The sequence below is a fragment of the Sinocyclocheilus grahami genome, unplaced genomic scaffold (genome assembly GCF_001515645.1).
Source record: "Sinocyclocheilus grahami isolate Dianchi unplaced genomic scaffold, SAMN03320097.WGS_v1.1 scaffold4.1, whole genome shotgun sequence".
NCBI classification, from domain to species: Eukaryota; Metazoa; Chordata; class Actinopteri; order Cypriniformes; family Cyprinidae; genus Sinocyclocheilus; species Sinocyclocheilus grahami.
Genome location: NW_015505183.1, coordinates 786,906 through 801,878, shown reverse-complemented (window position 1 = coordinate 801,878; position 14,973 = coordinate 786,906). Strand labels below are relative to the sequence as shown.

Here is a 14,973-nt window from a genome sequence, read left to right as displayed (position 1 = left end):
TCAAAAACTACTTTGGCTTAAATAGTGTAAAGCTTAAATAACCCTCTGAATTCATCCTTCATTGCTGTATTTGTTCAGTTGATGATGGTGCAGCAGAGAAGGAAACTGTTCCTGAGTTTGGTGAGGGGCGGGACACTGGCGGCCTGGTGCCAGGGAAGTCTCTTGTTTTTGGAGCACTGGAGCTGTGTCTCTGCACACTTGTGAGAAAGCTTCCACAGCTCAGCCCCAAACTGGCTGGCAGCCCCATGGGGTGGGGAGGACACACCTGCTCCCTCAGCAGCACTGACTGTAGACTTGTCACATCTGCTCTGGCCATCCTCTCAGAACTCCCCTCCATCTGTTCACCAGAGGGTAAGAGGTCCAGAGTATTACTGCAGCCATAAGAGATTTCAGATTGTGAGAAAATCATCCCTCCTGCCCCCTTCATTTTAGTCCACTTTTCTTTTTGTTTATTCAATTTAGGAATTACACTTTTTTTCTTCTTCTTTTTTTTCATTACAAGGTCACATAAACAATATACAGTTTGTTTGTTTTTTGTCCTCTATCAAACATTTTGTCATACTTTAATATGTCTCTTTTTTCTGTTCCACAGAAATGAGATTCTAATCCATAAGTGATCAGAAATCGGACAGTGTTTTATTCTTCTCTCCACAGGCAGTGTGTCAGTGCTGCCCACAGTGCTCTATCTGCTGCTCGGGGTGTTGAGAGAGGCGGTGAAGGGCTCTGTTGGAGCAGAGAGTGGACAGCTGGTACCAGGCATCCTGCAGGCCTTGCGCACTGTTCTCACCTCTCCCATGAGCAGAGCTGAGAAGAGTCGTGGGGCCTGGGCTGAACTGCTGCGATGTGCACTGCACACACTCTTGGAGTCTTGGCATACAGGTAGTTCTCTCTCTCTCATCAACCACACTCTGTCTCTCTGTGTGTGTGTGGTGTGTAGTGTGTGGTGTGTGGTGTGTAGTGTGTGGTGTGTGGTGTGTAGTGTGTAGTGTGTAGTGTGTGGTGTGTGGTGTGTGGTGTGTGGTGTGTGGTGTGTGTGTGTGTGTGTGTGTGTGTGTGTGTGTGTGTGTGTGTTTTTCCGTTTCTCAGAACTGTAGCATTTCTGATGGAGGATAAAAGCATGCTTTACTTCCTCCCAGACAATATAGAGGAATTTGTTTTCCTCAAAGGATCTAGCGGCTTAAAACCGTGATCAAAATAACGATGATTCGGAGGGTTTCCGACAGAGAGAAGTTAATAGAGGGTAGAAGCAGGTGGTGTTATCAAGAAATGAACAAGAGGATTGAAAGAAAGAACGTGCGAAAGAGTTTGAACGGTGGGTTATGTATTGTAAGAAGTCTTCCTGTGTGTGTGTGTGTGTGTGTGTGTGTGTGTGTGTTTTTCAGCATGTTGTAGAAATAATTTGAGGAACATTCTCTGTTTTTTCATGGATTGTTTTGGACAGATAAAATGGACCCTGGAGTAGATGAGGTTACCATGTTGACATCTCTCACCATCTTCCTGCTGTACGCCAGTGCTGAGGTGACCACTGTGGAGCCCCTGCAGACATGCTGCATCCAGACATTCAGAGCCAGTCTGGAATCTAAGGACCCCGTGGTGAGTGAAGAGGGATTTTTACTGTTTTACTGCATTTTTGATCGAATAGATGCAGCCTTGATAAGCAGAAGAGACTTCTTTCAAAACATTTTTAAACAATCTTACCGACCCCAAACTTTTTGTAGTAGAATCTGGCAGTTTAAATGAGGAGCTTTGCTACAATTTGTGAAAAATTCCTAAAGATGAAAAACTCTTTTCAGAGTTTCCTTCTCTTTTATGTCTTGCTATTTCCCATTTAGGTGCTGAGCAGAAGTTATCAGTTGCTAGTATCTTTATTCCAAGGCCCAGCACCGGTAGCCAGGCCGTTTATTCTAGCTCTGGGTGGCTGTCTGGTGTCACAACTGCAGGAAGATGAAAAGAGTCGTCCTCAAGGCCCAGCAGAGCTACAGGCTGTGCAAGATGCAGTCCGAGCCCTGGAAGCGCTAGTGTTTGCTGCTGAAGAAACTCACCGTAAGTGACTGGAAATGTTTACAGGCCCCAAACAACTGTAAGTTATGATATCATCAGGGTTGGGGAGTAACGGAATACATGTAACGGCGTTACGTAATCAGAATACAAAAATCTAGTAACTGTAATCCGTTACAGTTACATTAAAAAACAAAGTATTCAGATTACAGTTACATTTTGTAAAAAGTGGGAGTACTATCAGGATTACATTTTGTTTAATTTAAAATTAAATGAGTATTTTGACATAACGCTATGTATTTAGCGCTGCTTCATCAGTTCCTGGTTCTGTTGACACATGTTGACTCACGTGAGCCGCGTGCTGGTGCCTGCGCAAATAACACCTCTCTACAATTATTCTCCTCAAACGTGGGATGAGACGCTGCTACAGTAAATTAATTACAATGCTTCCTGCTGGGAAAAACGTTTTCATGTCTGGAAATTTCACATTTATTTTGTTTTCAAAAAGGATAAAGGAAATAACAGTTGTAAGCTATGCATTTAGACTCTTGCTTTAACAAAGGCTACTCAACCAACTTGAATATTTGCAGGTACGAGTCCGACTAGCATGGAAATCATCGTTAGATAAAATTAAGTGTTTGCTAGTGATTTAAAATTCCATGGTGTGCATGAGTGCAGTTGCCAGTTTTCTAGCGGAAAATGAGCCTGAAAATTTAGAAATTAACATTAGAGTCCCCACACCCTCGGATCAGTCAATGAAATCAAGATCATAGCATTTCACATGTATTTCAACATGTAACGTTAGGCTTATTTTAAAATGCACTAATATGTATATGGTGTAAATGTTTTTATGTTGTGTATAAACTATATTTATTTTTACTTGTACATGTTAAAGAAATAAAAAAATTATAATAAAAATAAAACTGCAATACTAAATTGTATAGCCACTAGATGTCTGCATAGCCTTTTATATAAATATACAAGCTGTAATATCTAGATGGTGAAACAAGACACGATTTTTAAGTTTCAAATAGTTTTTACTATAGTTTTTATTAGTTTTAATTTTAAAGTCATAGTTAAATAAAAGTACTTAGATATTGCTTTTTGACTTATTAACATATGTAACTTGAAGTCATCCAAAAGTAATCAGATTACATTACTTTAATATTGTGGTAATTGGATTGTTACTGAATACTTTTTTAATGAAGTAATTTGTAACTGTAATGGAATACATTTTAAAAGTAACCCTCCCAACCCTGGATATCATAAAAAAAACAAGAATAATTCATTGATTATAAATGTATTTTTTAGTTACTGTTAGCAAATTAGTACAGTGTTGTTTAGAATCTGACTCAATATTTTAAGGATACCAAGCACTGAGTATGTGTTTTAACCATGCAGGTCCACAGCTGGTGGCTGTGCTGTTGCCCATCCTCATCTCTCTCCTGCTAGATGAGAATGCTTTGGCATCGGCTCCAGCAGCCTCTCGCTCACTGCACGAGTCCGCCTTAGGAGACCTCATGCGCATCGGCCCCCAGCACTCGGCTGTCTTCAAAGCACTGATGGCCTCCGCCCCGCACATGAAAGCCAGGCTGGAGGCAGCCGTCAAGGGCAACCAGGAGAGCATGAACACTAAGGCACAAACTACTCGGGTCAATAGCAAAAACACGCCAAGCATTCAACTGAAGATCAATTTCCTGTGAATCCTCCTGACTGGATATGATACGAGTATTATGATTTTAATGACTGAGTGAATGTTGAGGTGGTGTTTTAATCCGCTTTGTTTTAAAAGATAAATCCATTTAAAATTTGTGTTGTTTAATAATTGTAGTCAGCTTTAAAACTGCATTAACCTCTATGAGGAACTTAATACATATTTACTCAGAAAGTAAGGGGAAGTGTGTTTCACAAGAAGCAGAACAGCTGAACCATGGGAGTGAATTTTATATGGCTACCATTTATATAAACTTTTTGTTAGTTTTAAAGGGGTCATATGATGCGATTTAAATTTTTCCTTTCTCTTTGAAGTGTTACAAGCTCTTGGTGCATAAAGAAGATCTGTAAAGTTGCAAAGACTAAAGTCTCAGATCCAAAGAGATATTCTTTATAAAAGTTAAGAGTCAACCACGCCTACCTAAAACAGCTCGTTCTAACACACCCCCACATGTCTACGTCACGATGTGGGAAGATTTGCATAACACCGCCCAAATGTTCACGCAAAGAAAGAAGGCGTAACTTTTATTCTCGCTGTAGTATTGTTGTTGCCGCCGCCGCCATGTCGTGAAGGCGCTGTGTGATTCATTGTGAAAGCGAAACTACTTTGTTTGGTCTTCCAAAAGAGGACACAACTAGAAATCAGTGGTTAAGTTGTATTTACAACACTGTTCCAGAACAGTTCAACCCAAATATTAATTTGTGTGCAGCAGATTTTATGGAGGACTCTTTCCTGATCCTGGTAGAGTAGACTACAATGCCGGCTGTTCTGACTCAGACTGTAATGTAAGTACGTTTAAATATTTAAAGGATTTGCCACTGATGATTCAAACACGAGTTTTGAGCAGTGTAGAGAAGCACTTGTTGTTTGTCATTTCTCTGATCACAAATGCAGACATGGTTTTATGTTTACGCGGCGCGATGCAACGTGTAAAAAGACGGTATAAGTCATTATAATCCATAATTATGTCCCCACTGGATGCAACAAATGCCTCGTTTATAATAGGTTTTAATGTTTTTGTTTCGTCACTCCGGCCGGACAAGGCATCACAATATGGTAAGGAGCATAACATTTCCGTCACACGCTTGAGGTATTCGGCCAATCACAACGCACTAGATAGCTGGCCAATCAGAGCACACCTCGCTTTTCAGACCGATGAGCTTTGTAAAAATCGACCTGTTTCAGAAAGGCGGGGCATAGAGGAGAAACAATAATGTACAGTATGTGGAAAATAATGTGTTTTTTAACCTTAAACCGCATAAACACATTTCATTACACCAAATACACAAAATAATGTTCTTTTTAGCAACATCATATGACCACTTTAATGGTTACCTTGCTAACAAGCTTGAATGATTCTGTCCAACTCGGTTATGCATAGCATGATTTTTTTGTGAGAAGTGTTTTATTGTGTCTGTACAAAGAATGCAAATCATTAATTTCTCACTGTCATGCTGCAGCTCACAACTAAACCTGACCAACTGCACTGCTGGTAATCAGTTATCTGCTGACTTTACATATACAGTTTTAGTGCATTTAAATATTATAAATTAAAAATTTGTTGCTTAGAGATAGTTGATAGTTCTGAATGTATATTCATGATAAAGCATTACAAACAGATACTTGCATCACATCACTGCATTGATACTTTGAATACATCTGTAGTACGCATTAATATGGAAGCCCATTTCTGCCACATAAAAAAAAAAATGGCTTGGCAAATCATAATTATGAGACTAGGTTATTAGGTACTTTAGACACTTTTTACTGTCAATATCAACTTGTATCGATATGTCGATACATAATTTTGACCGTTTACCATGATTATGACATCATGATTTACGAAAGCATGATTTTTTTCTTGTATGGCAGAAATGTGCTTCCATATGTTAAAATGGTACTTAACTTAAGTTACAAACTGTTTTTTCTGTATTCTAATTATGCATGGAAATCTCATTTTATTTCAGCACAAATGTTTTGCACTTGCATTGACAGGCAATATAAGTAATAGATCAATCCTACATGCGTAAAAAATATTAAACAGCAAATTATTATTTACTACTATAAACGCACTACAAGCAAGTTTACAATGCAAATGGAAGCGTTTCAGCTAATAATGGGCCATTGTTTAGTGCCAGTTCCTATAAACTTAAGGTGCTGCTTTCTGCTAGAAGCAGTGATGATCAAGTACAATTATGCATTTGTAACCATACTATATATTTTGTATGTTATAAAATGTACAAATTTAAAAATAGGGCAAGATTAACATTTATTTTCTGATTATACTGGAAGAATAAAATCTAGTTTTGCTTCAAGAGTCGCACTGGTTTTAATTTACAATGGAACCTGGAAAGGACATTTGCAGTTTTTTTTTTCCACACTGCATAATATGTCTTAACTTGGACATGTCCAGTCTACTAGAATCTCTAGAGAAAATGAATAATGCATTTCAAAGGTTTCAAGATGAACGTAAACCTACTAAAACAGTGCTTGATTTCAGAAAGTGTCACTGTTCATTTTCTGCAATTGTGCAATCTAGGTGAATGGTTTGTAATCTTTGTGGCGACCTCGTTGACTGTAAATGGCGAGGAGTTTTAGCGCCCCCTATCGCTTAGCCGCATCGCTACGTGTACTGCTGCCGCGGAGCCTCGTGATATGCGGAGCCTCGATTAGTCCTTTCGACGGCTCTCCATTTCACTCAATATTTCACCCGTCGCCTTCCCGTTCACTTTGACCTCTACCTTACAGCAAACAGAAGCGGGCAATGAAGCAATATTCACATCTTGCCGTCTGACACAACTTCGTCCCGAGACAAATTTTTGTCCACCCTGTGTGTTTTTCCTTATCTTCTCGTCGTTCGGCGATAAACGGTGAGTGTTTGTGTCGCTCGGCGGAGGGTTTGTTTCTCTGCCTGACAGACGCGTCTAGGCCGCGGGCGCCTATTCAACTTTAGCTCGAGGATTTACTGGTAAACACAAGGCCGCATTAGTGTTAACGTTACTTGGTGTTTTATGTGTTTTTACCTTTACCTTACCCCAGACCGGTTATATATATATATGGATAGAGAACATATTCATCCCCAGTACAAATTGCGTAAATGAAGTTTGGGATTAATTAGGTCTGTCGAAGTGATGCTAACATTTTAGCTAATCCCAGCTAACTAAACCTCGCTTTCACAACCGATAATGTGTTTTTATACTCATTTGCTGTGGAAACATAGTCAAATGGTACCTTGACGTGAAATTAAACGGTTTTGGACTCTGTCATGGCGTGTAAGCTAACATAAGCTGTCTGAACTCAAGAAATAGGCCATCAGGACAAGATTGGACGTTACTTTGACTGTTTTTTTTTTCGCCTGACTTGCCTTCTCTAACATTTAGTCAAAGTTATTGAGTTTGATATATTGTTCATGGTTAGAGATTTTCAAGGTTAACTGGACTGTGTGTTCGCCTGCTTGGCTCTCTGGATCATGTTAGATGGCCATACATGAAGTTAAACACGCGACATGATATTATAGATCAAACACATTATGCGTGTATCCTATTAACGCTCAAACGTGCCGTCTTTGCTCACTGTGAAGGTGGTTTTATTGTGCTGCTGTATAGGCTGGTGTCACGATGACATAGGTTCCAATCAAGTTGTTTTTTCACTCCTTGGGTCAGCTGCACTGGCAGAAAGTCAAAGAACATCATTAGAATCATGTTTGTCCGTTAGATGTCACGGATTAGCTGAATGTCTGCTTTGCTGGCACTGTGATTATTTTAAATTGGTGTCTATGCTGTAAGAACAACAGCAGACATAATCTAAAAATACATTACTGCTTAAATGAACCTGAACTGGATCTTGCTTTGGTATTAGAAGCTACCTACATTTCTTCCTTACTCTTATATTCAGTGTAGGTGGGAATGAGTTGAATGCTTTAGTTAACCCTGTAACCTGACATATAGCCTATATAATCTCATTCTTTTTTTTTTTATGAAACACTTTAAGCTTCTAGCCAGAATATAAGGGGAGAAAGGTTTGCATATGTTCTATGTTTAATGTATCATGTTTAATACATCAAGCTTTTATGGCCATTTAGTATGATATAGTGATTATAGATTAGTGAGAATATAGTGCCTACAGTCAAGGAGGAAAAAAAAGTCAGTTTTATTCAGAGGCCCAAATATATGCAATTGTTGCTTTTTATATGGCCAAACAGTAAGATGAAATTCTAATAGCTTGTAATGTAAATTAGTGTGATTTTTACAACAGTATATAATGTAGGACTGCTAATGCATATTAATATCAGTTGTCACTCTGTCTACCAATAATACATATGATGATATTTAAATGATTAGGTTTATGATCGAAGTTTTGTAGTTTTAATTGTGGGCAGCTAAACATAAAATGCAATGGAATATAATAATGATTGAGAGATAAATAAACGTTCCTCAAAAGCCGGATGTATCTTATTTGAGACATTTTTAACATGATTAAAAAATATATATTTTTAAAAATCTGTATTGGTTATCAAGTAAACATAAATTGCTCCAGTCCAGTAAATGTTTAATTTTGAAATATTAATAACAATATAAAAATGACTCTTATGTTTGCGTTATAAAAGGCATTAAAGATTTCGCAGCAAAAAGTCCTGTGTACCATGAACTTTGAACTATTGAAAGTATGAACTATTGATCAGTGGGCAGAAGGTAGTATAATTATAGTAAACTTTTTTTTTTTTTTTCTTTTTCTTTCCAAGAGAGAATGCAACCCAGGGCTATGGCATCAGAACTTGTTTTCAGAAGTTTAGTATATTGAATCCATTGTGTGGTTCACAATGGTCCAGAGTGACTTAAAAACGGGTTACAAAACCAGAAAGAGCAACTCGGGAGTGTATGTCAGCTCATAAATTAAAAATTTGTGCTTTTCTGGTGACATGCAAATTCAAACGTGTTTTAGAGTAGCGAATTAACATGGTGCTTGTGTGTGATATGTTTTTTTTCTCCTCTCCATCCAGTAAATCCAACAGTTGCTTTGATTGTCAAGTTCAACAGGACATTCTTCCTGAATCAAGTTAGTCAATTAATCTGTTGATAAGTGGATCTCTCTGTTAGCCTCTAAGAAGGTGGTGGATCTATCAGAAGCCTGCCTGCCTGCCTGTCTGTTGCCACCTGTGCAGTAATGAAGAACAGACTTCTGCTATTTCATATAAATCTCCCATTCTAATCAATTTATCCTCATGCTCGGCTCAGCTTGTCTGTCTCAGGAAAGTAGTGCTGCTTTTTCTTTAATGGTTTCTTTCTCAGAACAATAAAAGCATAGTGATTTCTCCGTTTGTATTGCCTACTGTGTGTCTCTGAAAAGCTGGGCTGTTTGGGCCATACAGCGTGAGTCATTGATGAACTATTCATCATGCGAGTTGTTGTTGGCCTAACTTACTAATCAGCTAATCACAGCGATTTCTTTCAGTGCTTTGATTACAGGCAGCAGTTCATCATGTTTATAGTCTGATTTACTCCTATTAGTATAGCTTTCAAGTTCATACATCTTCAGGGAGGCATCTGCTCCACCCGTTTCATTATTACCCGAGAGTTTTCGTTCTGTTATTTAAGGGTTGTGTTTTCAGATCAGCACCAAAAGATACACTCCATACAAGTGGGAGAAGTTGGAAGTTAAGGCCCAGGGCAACATGGCAAAGGATTTTGTGTGGCGTTTTTGTCTTTGTTGTATTCCTGATGTCATTTCCATGCTCATATTTTGTTCCTTTTTCTCATGAAGGTGAAGACTTGATGAGACAACAAGAGGACCAGTGACTGCCCCTGTTCATTTCTCTCCTGCTGCTGGCAGGGTTACTGGGTTTTGGGTTGGTAGGGTAGTGGGGCATCATGGCGGACGTGGACCCGGACACATTGCTGGAGTGGCTGCAGATGGGACAGGGTGATGAGAGGGATATGCAGCTCATCGCTCTGGAGCAGCTCTGCATGCTGTTGCTCATGTCAGACAATGTTGACCGCTGCTTCGAAACGTAAGTCTGAATACTGATGAGGTGCCAGTTCTGGTTGGCTGAATGTTTTATTACTTGGTGACAATAGAGTTATTCATAACTTAAATTGAATTTTAATATTTTGCAAAATGTAAATTGTCTGATATTTTGGAGTGTGGTACATTGTAATGTTGCTTATCAACTTGTGAAAATGTGACAAGGGGCACTAAGAACTAAAATAAATACCAGGGTTATTGATATCAACCTCAAATTTTCTGATCAGTGATTGATTTAAAACTTAAGAGTCTCTTGAAATTAGAAATGATGGAAATTATCAAAGTCCTTTTAAGGCAAGTCATTTCATTTGGCGGCCATCTCTGAAACGCCTCTCGGGCATGCAAGTGCAGCTCCTGTCTCTTTGAATGGGGAAACATCAAATTCTCCAAAACTGTTTGCTAAGTTTACGATAAAATTTCATATTTGAAATCACCAATGAAATCTGACTACAGCTCATGTCTCATAAATGATGTTTCTTTTGCTCAAATAGCATTAAAAAAAAGCTTATTTTTCAGTCTTAACAGTGATCTTGCAGTGACGTGATGACTTATACCGATTATCGATTGGCTCTTTTATTCAGAAGGCAGGGCTACCTTCAATAGAGTGGCCATATTGAGCGTTGCATTTTTGCCCATTCAAAACTAGTCACTAAAAAAGTGACACGTTGGGTATTCTATAGTCTTTGGTATTATTAAATATTATTTTTGAAATTCAATATGGAAGGTCCTAAACGAGGAGGAGTGTCTGGTGAAACTTTGTTAGATATTATGAGAATTTGTGTACAGTCTGAAATAGGGCTGCACGATAAATCGCATGCGATTATTTAACGCGCATCTTGTCAGAAAATTGGTTCTGTAATCAGCGGTAAATCTCCATCACCTGCGGGCTTTCACACTGAGCAGCATTAACTACACAGAGCCGTTGTTCACTGACGAGCAGCGCAAAAAATCGCTGTAGGCGATGTAGGCCTATTTAGCCATTTTTTTTCACCATTGCATAAATTAAATAGCCAAAATGTGCTTTTTACTGTTTTGTCCTGCTTTTCAAATAAAAAATAAATTACAAAACAACAATTTAAAAAATATTTACTTAAAACTGAACTTTTTTTTTTTACATTCTAGCAGACACTATACCAACAAAGCACAATTTAACTTAAAATTAGTAAGTTAGTAAAATATTTTTTGGCCATTTTTGAGATTTGAATCAGGCATGTATTTTTTACTGTACAAATAAAGGCAGCCTTGCTGAGCAGAAGAGAATTCTTTTAAAACATTACAATATATTACAGATTCCAATTTGAACACTGTGTGAATGTAATAATAAATGTATTAATAGAGCTGTTGTAGGTTAATTATTATCATTATTATTGTCTTTTTTATTTTATTTTACAGAACTACAGTAAAATTACAACACTAACATTTATGAATGTTGATGCAAACAGCATGCAGATTTATAAATGATTCTCATTACGAATTTGGGAAAATGTTTGTCGCACGTATCACATTGTCACATGCCTTTAAAAAATTCACAAAAATGTTACTGAGCAACTGACGAGTAACAGTTTCAGCGCAGATTTTCCTCGCGCTTTGGACTTTAAACCCTGACGCGAGCTTGTGCAGTGCTGTCAGAATACATACAATTCGTGCGTGCATTAGAAAATATTACATTCTGCAGTTTATTTACTAATCGTTTGAGGCCATTTTGCGATTTCAATCATCATACCTAACCACCAGCATCAGCCACCTCTTCTCATCGGAGACATGTGATGCAGCACTAAACAGTCTCTCGCTGTCAGTGCTTCGGGCTTGTAATGATTTCTGCATCTTTCTCTGATAGTTTTAAATATTTTCACACTGCTGACATGTTTGCTGCATTAGTGCGAGCCTCGATTTGATCGCGTTAGTCATTGTTCGCTACATATTATTCGGCCTTTTCGCTTATTCGGCCGAACACCGAAAGAGATTTATTTATTTTTTTTGCTATTTTCGGCCGAATAATTTCGGTTGCCGAACATTCGGTGCATCCCTAACAAGGAGTTGTGTAAATATGCACAGTTGGGTAAAAAGCACATCTTACAACTATGAACGTGTAGCCCTGAGGTTATAAAAAGTAAAAAAAGAAAGAAAAAAATAAGTGTCTAAACCTACAGACTAAAATAAGTTATATATACTAACAATAAGTATAATAAGTCTTGTTTGAACTAAGGTATTAATTTAATGAATACACAAAAGTCTGTTATCATTAGATTTGCACAGTAACTCTTACATGTAGTATTAAAGGGTTAGCACTAGATTGACAGGGACCGTTTTTACTTGTTTTAAATAGTCTGTAATTAAATTTGGTGATCAATTATTGGATCGACAGTGTTGTGCTAATTTCTCAAACTGAGTAAGCCCAGGCAGGACAGCCACAATAGCTGCTGAAGATGATCAAGACAAACAAGGAAGCACCTCGGTTGTGTGGGAGTATTTTGGTCTTAAATGTGATAACCCACAAGTGGTTTGTAAAAAGCTGTATCACAGGTTGTGGTTACCCAAAGGGGAAATGCAACAGTCCTCTTAAACCCAAGTACAACAAACTAATGGCACATGTAAATTAATTAGGCCTGTGATTTGTTTAGATTACAGTTGATTGCCATTAATTAAGTATAATACTTTTTACAGCATGTCACTTGAGTAAGACATATACTGTTCACTTTGAGAGGTTGGAGTAATGTTTTGTTTACCTAGGAAGAACAGGAGACATGCATTGAATTTCATTATTTTCTGTCTTTAAATAATAATAATAGGAATTGATTTGACACATTTTAGGTTTATTGCATCACGTATTACTGTTGTATTATCTAACAAATTAATCTTGTATCAGCATTGTCCCTCCATATTGTGCAGACCTTATAACCCTTCATTTCACTCTGACACTGCTGTCTTGCCACCGCAGGTGTCCTCCACGGACATTTCTCCCAGCTGACCGTTTTTACTTGTTTTAAATAGTCTGTAATTAAATTTGGTGATCAATTATTGGATCGACAGTGTTGTGCTAATTTCTCAAACTAAGTAAGCCCAGGCAGGACAGCCACAATAGCTGCTGAAGATGATCAAGACAAACAAGGAAGCACCTCGGTTGTGTGGGAGTATTTTGGTCTTAAATGTGATAACCCACAAGTGGTTTGTAAAAAGCTGTATCACAGGTTGTGGTTACCCAAAGGGGAAATGCAACAGTCCTCTTAAACCCAAGTACAACAAACTAATGGCACATGTAAATTAATTAGGCCTGTGATTTGTTTAGATTACAGTTGATTGCCATTAATTAAGTATAATACTTTTTACAGCATGTCACTTGAGTAAGACATATACTGTTCACTTTGAGAGGTTGGAGTAATGTTTTGTTTACCTAGGAAGAACAGGAGACATGCATTGAATTTCATTATTTTCTGTCTTTAAATAATAATAATAGGAATTGATTTGACACATTTTAGGTTTATTGCATCACGTATTACTGTTGTATTATCTAACAAATTAATCTTGTATCAGCATTGTCCCTCCATATTGTGCAGACCTTATAACCCTTCATTTCACTCTGACACTGCTGTCTTGCCACCGCAGGTGTCCTCCACGGACATTTCTCCCAGCTCTGTGTAAGATCTTCCTGGATGAGAGCGCACCAGATAATGTGCTGGAAGTCACAGCCAGGGCCATCACCTACTACCTGGATGTGTCAGCTGAATGCACCCGCAGGATTGTGGGAGTAGATGGAGCCATCAAAGCCCTGTGTAACCGACTAGTGGTGGTGGAGCTCAACAACAGGACCAGCAGAGATCTGGCTGAACAATGTGTAAAGGTAATTATCGCTATATTTTCTGCCATGACTTTCAGACTATTTTTATTTATTTTTTTGCCCAGTCAATTTTTCCAGTGCTGTTTTTGAACAGTAAATTCCTATTCACGATGGTCATACTATGTACTGTCTTGTGTCATCAGGTTCTGGAGCTAATCTGCACACGGGAGTCTGGAGCTGTATTTGAAGCAGGTGGACTGAACTGTGTGCTGAGCTTCATTAGGGACAGCGGTCATCTTGTGCACAAGGACACATTGCACTCTGCCATGGCAGTAGTTTCTCGCCTCTGTAGTAAGATGGAGCCACAAGACTCTTCCCTAGAGACATGTGTGGAGTCCCTCTCTAGTCTGTTGAAACATGAAGACCACCAGGTAGTACATGAGTAACACTTCAAGGGATAGTTCACCTTAAAACATGTGTGCTGTAAGGCTTCTCTAGCTTTTTTGTGTGAGGAATGGAAACCATTCAAAAGTTTGGGGTCTGTATGATTTTTCTTGGTTTTTTTTTTTAGTTGTGCAAGTTTTTTTTATATATATATAATCTCTTATGCTCACTAAGGTTGCATTTTTTTAAATTCAGTATTTTTTGTTTTTTTTCAGTTATGCCTAAGCTGATTTTTCTGCGGTCATTACCAGGGATGCACGAATACCTTTTTTTCAGAACCAATCTGATCCAATAACAAAAATTCAACTTCAGAAGACTTGGAATATAGTGCACTGAAACTTTTTGCTGCTTTATAATGTTTTTGTGCCTTTCGTGGGGCTTATCAATAACACAATAGTATACGCACAATATCGGATTTGGATCGGTCTCATCTGACCAATACCCGATCCAGCAGAAAATGGCAGTATCGAAGCGGATACCGATACTGAGTATCGGATTGGTGCATCCCTAGTCATTACTCCCATCTTCAGTGTCTCATGATTCTCCACAAGTCATTCTTTGAATAGAAACTTCAAAAGAATAGCATTTATTTGAAATAGAAATATTTTGAAACATTATAAATGTCAAGTTTTCCTTTCTCTTTGGTGTGTTACAAGCTGATTGTGCATAGATAAGATCCCTGAAGTTGCAAAGACTAAAGTCTCAAAACCAAAGAGATATTCTTTATCAAATTTAAGACTCTGCCACGCCCCCCTAAAACGGCTCGTTCTAACACGCCCCCACATATCTACGTCACTATGTGGAAATATTTGCGTAATGCCGCCCAAATGTTCATGCAAAGAAAGAAGGCGTAACAGTAAACGCAGTTAGTGTTGAAGCAGCCATGTCAGGGAGACGCTGTGTGTTTCTAGGCGAAAGCAAAATCACTTTATTTGGCCTTCCGAAAGTAGATGCATTTAGGAATCTTTAAGATTACTTGCAACAGAACAGCAATGCATTTTATGGACGACCGTTTCGTGAA

General features: G+C 38.2%; 2 protein-coding genes across 9 annotated transcripts in view; both read left to right on the top strand.

The window, feature by feature from the left end:
• The window catches only part of LOC107582406 (HEAT repeat-containing protein 5A), a 34,896-nt gene extending 31,088 nt beyond the window's left edge, over window positions 1-3,808 (top strand). For all 3 annotated transcript variants that reach the window (XM_016268262.1, XM_016268245.1, XM_016268254.1), the window contains 5 exons: window positions 79-351; window positions 655-879; window positions 1,442-1,593; window positions 1,833-2,043; window positions 3,400-3,808. In XM_016268262.1, coding sequence (XP_016123748.1) covers window positions 79-351; window positions 655-879; window positions 1,442-1,593; window positions 1,833-2,043; window positions 3,400-3,701 — 1,163 coding nt within the window. In that variant the 3' untranslated portion in view covers window positions 3,702-3,808. The remainder of the gene's footprint in view (window positions 1-78; window positions 352-654; window positions 880-1,441; window positions 1,594-1,832; window positions 2,044-3,399) is intronic.
• Window positions 3,809-6,333: 2,525 nt separating this feature from the next.
• LOC107582380 (E3 ubiquitin-protein ligase HECTD1-like) overlaps window positions 6,334-14,973 on the top strand; it is a 37,199-nt gene continuing 28,559 nt past the window's right edge. For 5 of the 6 annotated variants that reach the window (XM_016268209.1, XM_016268224.1, XM_016268217.1 and 2 more), the window contains exons 1-4: window positions 6,334-6,582; window positions 9,473-9,719; window positions 13,337-13,571; window positions 13,712-13,939. In XM_016268209.1, the coding sequence (XP_016123695.1) occupies window positions 9,580-9,719; window positions 13,337-13,571; window positions 13,712-13,939 (603 nt within the window). In that variant the 5' untranslated portion in view covers window positions 6,334-6,582; window positions 9,473-9,579. Of the gene's footprint in view, window positions 6,583-8,711; window positions 8,768-9,472; window positions 9,720-13,336; window positions 13,572-13,711; window positions 13,940-14,973 lie in introns of all 6 variants that reach the window. The other variant, XM_016268200.1, reaches the window with a different exon arrangement.